This window comes from Elgaria multicarinata, chromosome 1 (assembly GCF_023053635.1).
Source record: "Elgaria multicarinata webbii isolate HBS135686 ecotype San Diego chromosome 1, rElgMul1.1.pri, whole genome shotgun sequence".
NCBI classification, from domain to species: Eukaryota; Metazoa; Chordata; class Lepidosauria; order Squamata; family Anguidae; genus Elgaria; species Elgaria multicarinata.
The window spans coordinates 180,199,264-180,213,034 of NC_086171.1; the positions used below are offsets into that span (position 1 = coordinate 180,199,264).

General features: G+C 42.2%; 1 protein-coding gene across 2 annotated transcripts in view; it reads left to right on the plus strand.

Moving 5' to 3' along the window:
- The first annotated feature begins 2,909 nt into the window (after positions 1 to 2,909).
- Positions 2,910 to 13,771, plus strand: part of LOC134411088 (rho GTPase-activating protein 39-like) — an 82,495-nt gene continuing 71,633 nt past the window's right edge. For both annotated transcript variants that reach the window (XM_063144705.1, XM_063144713.1), the window contains exon 1: positions 2,910 to 3,011. In XM_063144705.1, coding sequence (XP_063000775.1) covers positions 3,001 to 3,011 — 11 coding nt within the window. In that variant the 5' untranslated portion in view covers positions 2,910 to 3,000. The remainder of the gene's footprint in view (positions 3,012 to 13,771) is intronic.

A 13,771-nucleotide genomic window follows, 5' to 3' on the forward strand; every position in this document is an offset into this window, starting at 1 on the left:
AGCCCTTGAAACACAATCCTAGTAAGTCTCCCTAAATGGGAAAAATGTTTTAGGGTTTCAGTCTATCAAACATCTTTATCCCAGACTTTCTCAGACAAAATATGCTGAAGGAGATTAAAGTTTTTAGGGACACTAAAAAAATGCCCGGGGAAAATATATGAGATTTCCCACTTCAATGAGAAAACCTGCCACCAGGGGCTGCAATTGTATTATATTTGAAAGTAAGGCCACAGTAACTGGCACACTTTCTGAAGGGAAAGTGTTGGCTGTTGAATTACTTGTTCAAGGCCATTTATGCCTTATTAGTAAGAAGAGGATGCTGGCCTGCATTACTATGGTTTAATCTGTTCTGAATTAATGAGCTTCAATAAATTTCCCTTTGGGGCTTCCTCACAGCACTATCTTCATATTAGCAATTCAGCACAGCAGAAGTACAATGTCACAGCTACTGTTACTAGATATCCCTTAATCTAGATTCTAAAAGCCTTGGAATATAATGGAAACTCCTTTTTTCAGGAATCATACTTCTGTCAAATGCACCAACCCTATTGCCTGATGTGTAGTAATGTGTTGAATGAACCAATACTTTAGAAGCTATATTAACCTCCTCCTTAGTAGGGCACCCCTTCATTAACAGAATAAAGAAAGTGATTCTTCATGGCTTTTTTATACTCAAGAGTCAGAGTTGCCAATAAACCCTATAAGATATTTCCTAATTAAACCATGATATAGTCCCATGGAACATGAAGGAAGTCTATAATAATAATAATAATAATAATAATAATAATAATAATAATAATAAAAGATGTGGATCCTAGGGGTGTGCACTTCAGAGAGTTTTTATTTATTTTTTGGGAAAAACATTAATTTTTATGTGTGTGTTTGAAGCCTGCAGTCATTAGGTAGCAGAGTTCTTAAACCATCACATAGCTTTGCAGTTGATAGTTTGAAGCCAGCAAGTAGCAGCTGGAGGGACAGAGAGATATGGCTGCCCCCTCCTCCATGCTGTGGGACAGCCCCTTCTTAAGGGAATGGGATAGACAGAACCCTCTCAAAGGGGGCTATAGGGGTACATCATGGCAGGTGTGCCAGACGACATGGTTTCACTCGGACAGACAGGTTGAGGACAGACATAATGGCTGGGTTCACATGTAACCCTCAGCTACTGTGGATTGTGTCTGAGAGAGATGCATGGTGCCTTAATGTGTCCTGTGGGAGATGAAATCCCTGCCCATGATTGGTAAAGTACCTACCCCTGGCACCTACCCTCTGCAGTAAGGGCCCCAGGAATTATGTAGTTAAATTAATGCACTCTGTGGAAAAATGCAGCCAACCAGAGGCAGCTGCCTAAAGTATCAGCAACTTCTGATGATGCTCTAGCCGGTGCAGACAATCTCTATGGTTGCCATCACATAGCAACCATTGGAGTGGGCAGCACAACACAATTCCTGCTGCGGCATTCTCTGGGATAAGCAGTGGTGGCAGGAAGACAACTCAGGAACTACAAAGCGGGGTGGGGGGTGTAAACCATGGCAAGCTGCGTGGTGCCAGCAGTGTGAGAGGCACGCATGTCATAGTTTTCCTACCACTGCCCGCTCTGTAGTTTCCCGCCCGCCCCCCATGATCATGTGCATAGGGCCAATGTGTCCAACTCTGTCACCTGCATAACTTTGCTTGAAGGCTTCGCTGTATCAAACTAAGGCCTATTCCAACCCATGCAAAACTGGGTCCATTATCTAGTACTTTATAAGGTAAAAGTGTCACTGCACATTACCTTTTATGACATGACATATTGTTGCTTTAGATGGGGATAAAGGATGGTAACATACCTCAAACATATTTATATCCTTATTCCATTGCGCTCACATTATTTTGTACATTTGTTTGGTAACATGAGTCTCAGTATTAGAAAAAATAAAGTAAAGTAGGTTATTTTTAAACTTCCCAATAACTGAAATTATCTGGGTGATGTACCATGAACAATATAAAACACATGATAACAATGAAATAATAAAGCAAATCATCTATAAACAAGAGAAAACCAGCAGTGTTTCAGAAATACGGTGTTGGCAGCTGAACATAAGGCTGAGCCTTTTTAGGAAACCTTTTCTCAGGCTAATTAATCATCCATTTATATTTACAAAAAAGGGAAGAATATCAAGATTATTTTACCAGTTCTATGTTAAGGGATTGAAGGAACAAAGCCCAGTAGTTTTTGATAATCCCAAGAAAAAGTTGATCAGGAGCATAAATGCAAAAACAGTAGGCAAAAAGTGGATCCCACACATTTTTTCCAAGCATTGTTCGTGTCTAAACCCTGTTTGTGATCACAAAACCATAAATGGTTATTCCTTATTAATTAATCCAGAATAAAGGTGCGTAAATAAATACACCTTTTTTTTACTTCAGTTTAATCCAGAATAACAATTACCACTTGCCGTTCTACACGCAGTCGCTAACACGGGTTATAATTCTGAATCTGTGTATATAATCAACATGAACTGAAAGAGCAAATATATCCATGCTTTCATCTCTCAATAGTTACCGTTTACAAAAAAGGTGGTCAAAATGGGTTGGAGTGATTTATTTTGTTGCATGAGGCGATTTTGTGTGTGCAATGCTGAAAGAGCATGATCGTCTACAGGTGGGGAGTTAAGAAAACATTTTCGTCTCCTGTCCCATCTATGGAGCCTCAACAGTTTAGGAAAGAGCAAGAAAACTGCTTTTATTGCACTACACTGCCGCGAACACCCGCTCGCTTCTCACCCCCGGCCCCCTTTCATTCCAGATTTCACTGGCAGGCCCGAGCCGGCCTTCCCCAGCAGAGGGGCTGGAGAGCGGGGTCCCGCCCGGTTTACTCCACGCGAAGTCGGGAGGGGCAGCGGCGGCAGGCGGGATCGGGTTTCACATCCTGATCCTGCCTCTCTCAGGAGCAACAGCCTTCGCTCAGCCTGAGGGGCACAGGGAGGGAAGCCCGGGCGGCGCGGCCCGAGCGCAGACATGGCGGAAAGGTGAGCTTGATCGTCGGACCCAGTCAGTAACTTTGGGGAATGCGGGGAGAGGGCCCTACCGTCCGCTTGCTTCCCTACCTGTGGAGCTGGGTGGGGCGCAGGGCTGGGCCCCGGACGCAGGGAAAGTAACGAGACGCCTCAGCCGCCATTCCGCTCTCCATTTCCCGGAGAGAGCGCGGCTCAGGGACACAGAGGGGAGAAAAGTCAGGGGAAACTTTTGCGAGGTTCGTTTGGAGGTCTGAACTAGAAAAGGACATATAGCTCTCGTTAGTCGGCTTTGGGACTACTCGAGGCTGAAGAGGGACTATCCTACAATTGAGAGTGGGGAGGACAAAAGATGGAAGGAGGCGGCGGCGGAGGAGAGGAAAGTAATGGTGTTGTGGCTACCGAATACAGTTGTGCGACCCTGGTGGAGATGAAGTTTAATCCATTTCTAGCCCCTCCACACATTGCTTATGGAAGCGATTTGGGGTTTGTACACACGTTATTCCTAGAGGAGTGTATCTTTTGATCGACTATCACGCGAATGGTTTTAGATACCGGCTGACTACTCTCCTATATCTGTGGTTACTTCAGTGGGGTGGATATAGTTTTCAGGTAAAGAATATGTGGTAAATTTATGTTTGATCGTGTTTGAGATCACACCCTTGCACACTGCAAGTAGTGACTATCGTCTCCTGCTGCCATCCGTACTTGCAGTTGCTAGCACAGATTAAAATTCCTCCTGCGTAGAAAGTTGGGGGCAACATACACTTCTTCATAACGAATTAACTACTTGGCTGTGAGCAGGACAAGGTAGCTAAAGGATACTGATTTGCATTGGGATCTTGATTATGCACTTTTAAAAAATCGCATACTTGCTAAACATGTGTAGGATGCTACTAGAGAGCCCAGTTATGCCATAGTTAACACGTGTAGTGGAATGTCATGCTCCCACCAAATGCCTTATTCCTATTGGGACTTCATTTAATATTTGCATAATGGGAAACATCCTGTTTCTGGCTTGCCTAATGTTGTGGATATTTTGAAATCTATGTACATCACAGTGGGCTCCAAACTCCATTGGAACGTATTATGGATGTAATACATTTAGGTGTTTATGATAAGTAGTGTTGCTTCTATACAGACTGACTGTGCATTCAACCAGGGTGGATCCCATTTAGTTGTTTTGTCTTCTGGGAGTCCATGCATATATGCTGTACTTGTCTTATTATGCAAATCTAGCTGTTGGGAAGCTATTTCTTTGGCGGATCAGCCATTGACCTTCCACGCCTCTGTTCTGTGGTGTAGTCCGCTTTTGTCTGTTGGTGCCAAAGGATAAGTAGGTGACCTGATACTTATTAATGGAATGGACTTCTATTTTTGTAAGTGTGTGTGTGTGTGTGTGTGTGTGTGTTAAGTTGTGCTTTTTAATTTTTATGTAGCGTAGAATGTTTTTGTGTCTGACTTGAATGCTTGCATACACTTATACTGACAGAAATTGTTGGACCAATAGAAGTATCATTATTTAATTCTTGAAGGAACCTGAACTAAATTTTGTGGCTTAACTGATGATTTTGATTGGAACAGGACAACTTTTTTTCTCTATGATGAAGTCATTTTACACCTTAATGCCTGGGATCCAAAGAGCTGCCCAAATCCAAGGGTATGTATGGGTATGCTCAACAGGATTTGACATTTTTCTTTGAAGAACAGATTCCTCCACGCTATATTGCAACAACAACAACAACAACAACAACAAACCCCAAATCAGCTTGCATCTCAGAAGTGACTTGCCATTTAGGCTGCTGGTTAAGAAATTCAAACCAAAACCCCTCTGAAACTGGTTGTGCAGTTTTCTGGAGCCTAGTCTAGCCTAGTTGATAAACACTTCCCTGTGGATGCTCCGCTTGTTCATATGCATGTTTGCTTTGAATATAGTGGTACTTACTTCCAGGTACTTACTTCCATGTGACTAGCTCCTTAGTAAGTGTGCAGCATAGGATTGCAGCCTAGATCCAAACAAGTTCATAGAATCATAGAATAGCAGAGTTGGAAGGGGGCTACAAGGCCATCGAGTCCAACCCCCTGCTCAATGCAGGAATCCACCCTAAAGCATCCCTGACAGAGGGTTGTCCAGCTGCCTCTTGAAGGCCTCTAGTGTGGGAGAGCCCACAACCTCCCTAGATAACTGATTCCATTGTCGTACTGCTCTAAAAGTCAGGACGTTTTTCCTGATGTCCAGCTGGAATCTGGCTTCCTTTAGCTTGAGCCCGTTATTCCGTGTCCAGGCTGTTCATGTTAGAGACTACTGAGCATTTCTTCCAGAGATACTTTGTGTTTTTGTGCTTTTTACCTTTACTAGCTTTCTTAGGTTTTTGTTGTTCACTCCCATGAAGAGCTATTACTTCCAAGATAAAAATTAAGATGATATGTAGTTGAATAGGAACATTTGCTTAGAAACATTGAAAACCAAATGCTATTTTGCAGTCTTTGGAAACTTGTAATTTCTTCATAGGGATTCAGTAGCTATGTTGCCACAGCTCTTAAATTCAGAATAGACTGCTGTGATCTTCTAGAGCTTCAGCTCATACATTAGCACAGAGGATAATGAATTATTGTACTCTGTGTGTGTAATACAACGCTTATTACTCTGAATTTTTCTTGGGGCAGTATGTCTAGATTGATTTAACCATAACATGTTGGAGTTGATGTGACTGAGGTGTTAGTTCTGGACTGACAGTTCTACTTCTGGGGGCTATCTTAATTTTAAAAAATGGCTTAGAAATGAAGCCTCTAGAAGGGATGTACCAAATCTGGAAAAATTAAAGATTTCACACTGTTGTAAGGTGTGCCTTCCCATAGGAATACAGGAAGCTGCCTTATAACTTTGGTCTATGTAGCCCAGTATTTTTGCCAGTGACTGGCAGCGGGTCTCCAGGATTTCAGCAGGAATTTTTCCAGCCCTACCTGAAGATGTCCTAGATCGAACCTGAGATCTTCTGCATGCAAGGCATGTGTTCTACTACTGAGTCACAGCTCCTCCCCATGCATGCAAATCAAGTAGGTTATGGACAGGGTGGATAAAAATCAATGGGTTTTTTTTTAAAAAATGATTTTTTTATTTAAATTGGATTTTTTTTATAAAATGCTTTTTTGAGGAAAAATCTATCTAAAGATAGTTTTCTATTTAAGATACATTATAGTCCAAAGGTTATTCATCATGAAATAAGGATTAGTTTTTAATTATTTAGCATGAGGCTATTTAAATTTTTTGATAAATGAATTCCATTAATCCATTCACAATGTCATGCTCTTCCAGAGGTTTCTGTAAGATTATTTTTTTCCTTCCAATAAAGTACAGCAGAAAAGTTGTCCAAATATGAATGATTAACCTATTAAACTGGAGATAGTTCACCTCGCAATAATTTCATGATTATCTATGTGTTTCTAATAGTATAACCAAATCAGTATTTTTTATATATATAACTGTAAAACTAATCTGAAAAGTTGCTATTCTAAAAATGAAACCTTCGCCTCATTGTAATATTAAGATTATACCAGCAAGAATGAGTCTTTGGTAACTCTTGAGTTGTGTAAAATATAGTGAGGAAGAGTGCACTGTTTTTTTTTGGGGGGGGGGAAGTCACATGATTAAATTGAGTCTTTCTGAGTAGTGATTTAAATCAAATTGATTTAAGTCAAATCCACCCTGGTTATGGAGTGCTTTTTATACATGGTATCTGAAACTGCTTCCATGTTTAAATAACTTGTGATCTATCTGTATAAAAGTTGTCAATAAGTTTTGCATAGAATCTTCTCTGATTGCCATGAGATTCAGTTTCTTTGTATGAGGAAGAAAGGAGACAACGAAAATTCTGGCTACAAACAAGAGCTTTAATTCATTTTTGTGTCAGTGGAAGTCCACTCACGCAACAAGACTTCCAAATCTCTATTCCCCCTTCAGCCCCATAAATCAGTTCCGGAGGGTCCCCTAACCCCCTTGAGCAGATTTGAGGACACATGGGGGGTGGCACAGGAGAGTGGGGAAATCCGTTCCACTAGTGGTTTCCCTTTCACTGGCGGAATGACACCTGTTAGACTCAACCCATTGCCAAATTAAATGCCATGAGAACTGTTTTGAGAGGTTTTCATTGTTAGAGTGTAAGGACTACTGAGACAAAAATAAACAAAACAAAAATATCTTCCATTTTTGAGAATACAAAATCTAGTGGTTATTCTGATTTTTAGTGAAATCCAGATTATACCTTTTTTAAATGATAGATTTTAAAAACATTTTAAACTAAAATTTAGAAACTATCCCTCCTCCTCCTCCTCCTCCTCCTCCCTTTTGGGGATCCCATAGCCTTGGTTGTATCTTACAATCTATTTTAGTTTGTAAAATTAAGAAAGCCTGATCTGACCATGACCTGGTTCACATGTAACACCAATGCTTGAGTTATTTAACCCTTAACTGATGAATTGGTGTGGCTGTGTTGGAGCTAGTGTGAACACTGCCTGCCACGTACTCTGCACTTCCTCTTTGCATTTGATTTCATCAACCCAGCAACGCCCCATTTCTGGTTGGTTTGATGTGATGTATAAACCCAGAAATCTTGGTTGTTGAGGGACAAACAACCCAGAGTTTTAACCCATTTTTTTGTTGGGTTGAACAGGGGCATTGCGGGTTTGATGATGAACTTTGATGCAAAGCTGAAGTAGTGAGTAGGCGGGAGGCAGTGCGCTTGCTTGCTGCTGCATAGCCTCGACTAACTATGTGTTGTTTAGTTAGTCTTTATGTGCAAACCGGGCCTCTGTCTGTAAATCTCTTCCTGCATCCTAGCTCAGAGTTGTTATAAAGTGCAGACTTGGAGAGTTTTTTCTCTCTCCTCCCATTTTGTTTAACATCCTCTTGTTTAACAAGAGAGCTCTGGCTATTGGGCGGTATAGAAATGTAATAAATAAATAAATAAATAAATCCTGTGTGATGAAAGCTTCTGAAGAACTAAAAAGCGGGCTCACTACAAGGTTCTTCTTCCTGTTCCTGAACCTGCCACTGAGGAAGAAGGAGGAAGAGAAGGAAAGAGTTACTTCCTGCCCCCACCCAGTCTTCCATCCACACAGACCTTTCCCCTTGGCTTTCTCAGGGCCTTGCTAGACCTACCTGTTAATCCGGTGGGGTGTAGGGGCGAGCCCACGCTGCAGCTAGCTCGAGCCATCGCCCCAGTCTACACATAACACACAACGGGGTAAGGGAAAGCCCCGTCATGTCGGCCATTTAAAAAAAAACTTAAAGGGGCCATGTGCGCAGGAACGCACCAGTGATTCCCTCCCAATGTCTGATGCTCATCCGCCTGTCCGCCTGCCCCCTCGCTTGCTTGCTTGCCTGCCCGCCCCCACTTGCTTGCTTGCTCACCCGCCCCCCTGCTTGCTCGTCCCCCCCACCATGTCCAATGCCCCCTCCGCGCCCCCCTGCCGCGATCTCTGATCCCCCCTGGCTGTGATCTCCCCACCCTGGTTCCACTCTTCCCCCCCATCTCTCCTGCCGGGTCCACTCTCCCCCCCGCTCTCCCCCCCCCCCCGGCAGCCCGATGGGCACAGCACTCGGCTTCTCCTGGCTACTCGTGAGTAAGCCACTTGGCCGGGAAAAGCCGCGGAACCAGCTAGACCTTCTGCAGCCCCAGTCTCAGCCCAGGGCTGCGGAAATACCGGCCACAAGCGGATCTGGTTATCCAGGGTCAAGGGAGGGTTTAACCCGGGCTGACCCAGGTATCCCCTGTGCATCATCTGGACACACAGGGGTGAGCCCGGGTATCAGCCCGGGCTAAACCCTCGTCTAGCAATGGCCTCAGTCTCTCCACTCCCAGACTCTAGCCTTGCTATTTCTTTCTCTTATCTGTCCATAGCCTTCTTCTTTCCCTTCCTGGCCTTGCTCTTCTCTCCCACTTTCCTCTTTACCTTGCCATTTCTCTCTACTCTGAGTCTCTAGTCTTGCCCTTTCTCTCTGCTTTACTCCTCTGCCTTGCTATTTCCTCCTCCCTCCCTCCCTCCCAGCCTATAGTCTTGCTATTCCTCTCTCCCCCCCACCTCTTTTAATTAGCCAGGCCCCCACAGCAGCCATTATGTAACTAGTTACTTCCTCCATGGGAGTCCTTTTGTGGTGGTGCCCACCGTTGCACCCACAGCAGTTTCTCAAATTCCCAAATCTGCTCATGTGTCCAAAAAGGTTGGGGACCCCTGTTTTAGTGTGTCCTAATAAAGGTATTGTCCTACTGTGGATTTTCTTTTCTAATGCAGCTTTCCCCAACCTGGGGCCCTCCAGATGCTTTGGAATGCAATTCCTATTAGCTCCAGCCACCTTGGCCAAAGGTTGGGTTGATGGGAGTTGTAGTTAGAAACATTTGAGAAACACCAGATTGGAGAAGGCTAGTCTAATGGATCAATGCACTGCTTAAGTTCTTCATTATAATTCTTTATCTGCATGTATTTTAACAGACCAGTGTGATTTTTACTGAAAGGAAAACACAGACCACCTCGAGAACAAGATATCCTCAGACTTCTTCCGTTGTTCACACAGGACTACTATGCTACAGTTTTGCCAGGCCTTTAAATTTTCCCTTTACTACAAAGTTATAAAAAGTACTCTTCGAATTAAATGTAACAATGGTTCATCCATATCAGATACGCAGTAATTGAGTAGAGTTGTGGAGAGCACCCCTTGAAGTCTAAAGAAATTTCTCTTCAAATATGACACCTTTTCCTTATTTTAGTGTGAAAGCAGTCATGGCTTGACTATTTTAAAAACAAGAAGTCTTGTTACTAATGCGTCATGGGAGTTTCCAGACTGAGACTAGCCGATTATGCTCTTTCGTTATTATAGTAGAACATTGTGAAGAAAGGTGCCAAAACATTCAAATAATCATAAAATGTTAGGTGCTGTTATACCTTACATTTCCTTTTATGAGTTCTGTCACTTCAGTTTTTTACTCTACGCTATCATATCCAAAATCATTCAGATTTCTGATCTCTCTAAAGCAGGAGTAGGCAGCCTGTGCCCTCCAGATGTATTGGCTTACAACTCCTATCAGTCCCAGCAGCCTGGCCAATGGTCAACATTTATTGGAGTTGTAGACCAAAACATCTGGAGGGCACCAGGTTTTTTACCTCTACTCTCATGCTAAGTTTGTTTCTGGACAGACTAGAAAATCAATCTTAGCGGTTTGGGGATAACTTCCTGCACTAAGCTAGTGCTTCTTTCTTTTTATTGTTCACCACTCAGAAATCTCAGATATAGAGTGGTATATGACCTGTAAATAAATCAGTAGACAGCACATAGCTTTCTCTTCTCCCTTCCCTCATCAACTCTTCCAGTGAATTGTTACAGTTGTTAACTGTTCTTCTAATCTAATTTGTTAGTTACTTAATCATTTTGGGATTTTTTTGGTTTGAAATGGATTTCTGTTTTTTGGACCAAGATAGTCTGAAAATTATTATGTGAGCTGCAAGCGGATTACTGGAATCTGGAGATTTGAGCCATACTTTTTGATTGAATAGTTTATATGGATTCTGTATTCACAATGGGCTTGCCCAACTGAAACACATATTGAACATACCTGTAAGTATATAAACATGACAATTTTATTATTATTTTATGATCATTCCCGCTTGTAAAAGACCAGCTTCAGCTTATCAATAGTTGGATCCAGAATTCTTTTTAGATACTATATGCCAAAAGGCGACATGCTGAGCCATTTGACACATGGGACATTCCAACTCTTTTAAGATTGAGATTGAGGTCCTGTCTGCTTCAAACTAAAACATCAGAGATGCTTTCTGCTGATCTTGTGCTGGATTAATAGCTAAACAAATAAGACAGCTGTACACATCTCGGAATTATTGCATGAGTCTGCAGTAGTGCATGCTGTTTTCCTAAATCCTAATCTCTTTGTTGCCAGTAGTCTTTAAATGATGTTATAAACATTGTTTGTTCTTTAATCTGGTCTTTATAGAGTCATGTGGAGTCTAAAGCCTGCCCACCTGTGCAGATCAATAAATTGGAGGATTAGAGCCTTTTGTCGAACAAAAGGAACAAATGGGGTGTGTAGTAAATATTTCTGAACAACTTGAATGCAACTGGAAAATCAGTATTATAGGCTGAAAATTTAAGAGATATGATTTACAAGTTAGGCTACACAATCCTATGCATGTCTACTCAGAAATAAGCCCCACAGACTTCAATAGGTTTGTATAGGATTGCATCCTAAGTGTTTGAAGAATTCCAGATGGTTTTCAAATTCACAAAATGTATTTAGTATTGTATATTTTAAAGTTGCCTCTTCAGAATCAGCTGAAGTAGGGAAAGCAATGTCATAAACATTCCCACAAAGCAGTGTTATTTAAATATCCTTAAATGGTTGGATGGATTGTGTAGAATTGGCTTGGCTCTCATTCTTTCAAACATTGAAAGAAAGTCCCATAAAACCCAATTGAACTTAATCCTGAGTAGGTATGCATAGGTTAAGGCTGTAATTCCCTTTTTTGAAATAGTGTTTTCTTTTTTATAAACTCAGATATCAGTTAGGAAGATACTGTCATCTGGATCCCCATAAAATTCTGTGAATGAAGCAAGGTGATTGTTCAGTAAAAATATAATCTGGAAAAATCCTTTTTGGAGCCTGGATATCATTAATTTATACTCAACAGTCCTATTAAATACATTAGCTAAGAAGGTTCCCCCATATCATACCAGCAAGAGAGACTTGGCTAGAATTTTTTAAAACATCATCTGTGTCAGTTTTCAGATGGCTGAGTAGTCAGAATGCCTCCTGATGATTTTGCAGTATTTCAAGCCCCCTTCGCTAGATCAGTGGTTCCCAAAGTGGGCGGTACTGCCTCTTTGGGGGCAGTGGGATTGCATAGGGGGGCCTTAAGAGGCAAGGGGGCGGCAGAGGGGCGCTAAGAGGCAAAGGGGTGGCAGGGGTGCGCTCGAGGTGGTCTCTTCTGAGAAGCGCCTCTCCAGAAGGTCTTAAAACCCAGGGACATTTTTATGGGAGAAGGTAGTTTGGTCCCAAGACATATAGGGGAAGAATCCACACATGTATAACGGTGAATTTAAATGTTTCAAAAGCACCAAAATGCTAATGAAGAGACATGCCCTGCTTGGTGTGCCAAGAGGTGTTCGCTCTCTTTTCCCTCCCTCCCTTGGCAAGCCTGCGGTGGGTGCTTCCCATTTAAAGGGGCCGCGTGCAGTATGGCCCATTTTTCATTATCAGCTCAGCTCCTCCATCCAGTCAGTGCTGCTCAGCCCGGGCGCCCAGATCAGCAGGATACAGAGGAGTGTTAAGAATTTACAGAATAGTGAGGTACTCTACCCTAGTTACTAAATGTGATATCTAATAATCTTGCTAAATGACTATCAGACTTTGAAAAGATGATATCACTGGATCATGTTCATCAATTATGTTTATTGAATAAACAAAAAAAATGTAATTGGATTTTGAATAAATATTCAATTAATTGTTACAGTTTTGAATTTTATTGTTATTACCGTATTTCTTCGATTCTAAGACGCACTTTTTTCCCATATAAACATCCCTAAAAACGGGGTGCATCTTAGAATCGCGGGTGCGATTATTATTCTTAGAATCAAAGCTTTTTTCTGTTGGTGGTACTGAAATTAGTGTGCATCTTACAATCTATGGCGTCTTAGAATTGAAGAAACCCACTTCCTTAGTGGGTTGTTGAAAACCGCTATTCTGAATAATGATTTTTATAGTGTAGGGTAGGGAGCACTGGGCATGAGTTTGTGGAACCAAGGGGGCGGTTACCTGAAAAAGTTTGAGAACCACTGTGCTAGATCTTAGTAGCAGGGCCAAGTCTACCATTATGAGGAGCATGTGCAGGAAGCACCATCTGCAGGGCTACAGCAAGAGGTCGGCCCCTCCCAGGAACAGAAATGGAAGAGCCACACAAGTTCTATGGAAGGGCAGCCCCCGGCCAGCCCCATGCAGCAGGATGAGGGGAGCCCTGACAGTGGCAACAGGGGCAGGTACAATGGGAGGAAGGGAGCAGCCAGCAAAGCAAGTATGGGTGAGTTAGCAACAGTGCCGCCTTGCTTGAGGCGGCAATATACTTTGGCCAGGCCTGCATAGCAAGGGTGATAGGCAATAGTGAGCACTGAGTGTCGCTTCTGGTATGATGTGGAGGGGGGTACGAGTCCTCGCTGTAGCCCTGTGGCTGGTGCACAATGAAGGAGCAGCAGGAAGGCAGGAATACAATTCCTTAGCTCAAGTATTTAACAGGAGCATTTGAGTTTAAACTGCTGAAACATGTAGAGCATCTGACATTGACTTCAATTATTATTATTATTATTATTATTATTATTATTATTATTATTATCATCTACGGTTTCGTTAATCACTTTAACTAAGTTGTTTGCAACTTTAAAAAAACAGCAACGAAAACCATGACAGTAAATTTCAGCTTGGAGGTAAGTTAATACTCCACGTCGCCCATTATTATGTGCTAATCATTCTGCTTTTGGTTATGAAATCCTGAAAGTGCTGTCTGTTTGAATACGTTTGAGGCTTAAATTACACAATGACCCGGTTCACAAGATGGCAGCTGGGGAAATAAACTACAGCGGCTTTCCCCTACCATACTTGTCAGTCACATGCTAGTGGGGAGTAGACTCTTATTCCAACTATTCCCTACATAAAATTGTCAGTTTAATAGCAGAAAATATGGATAACCCACAGTGATAACCCACGATCTGCACCATG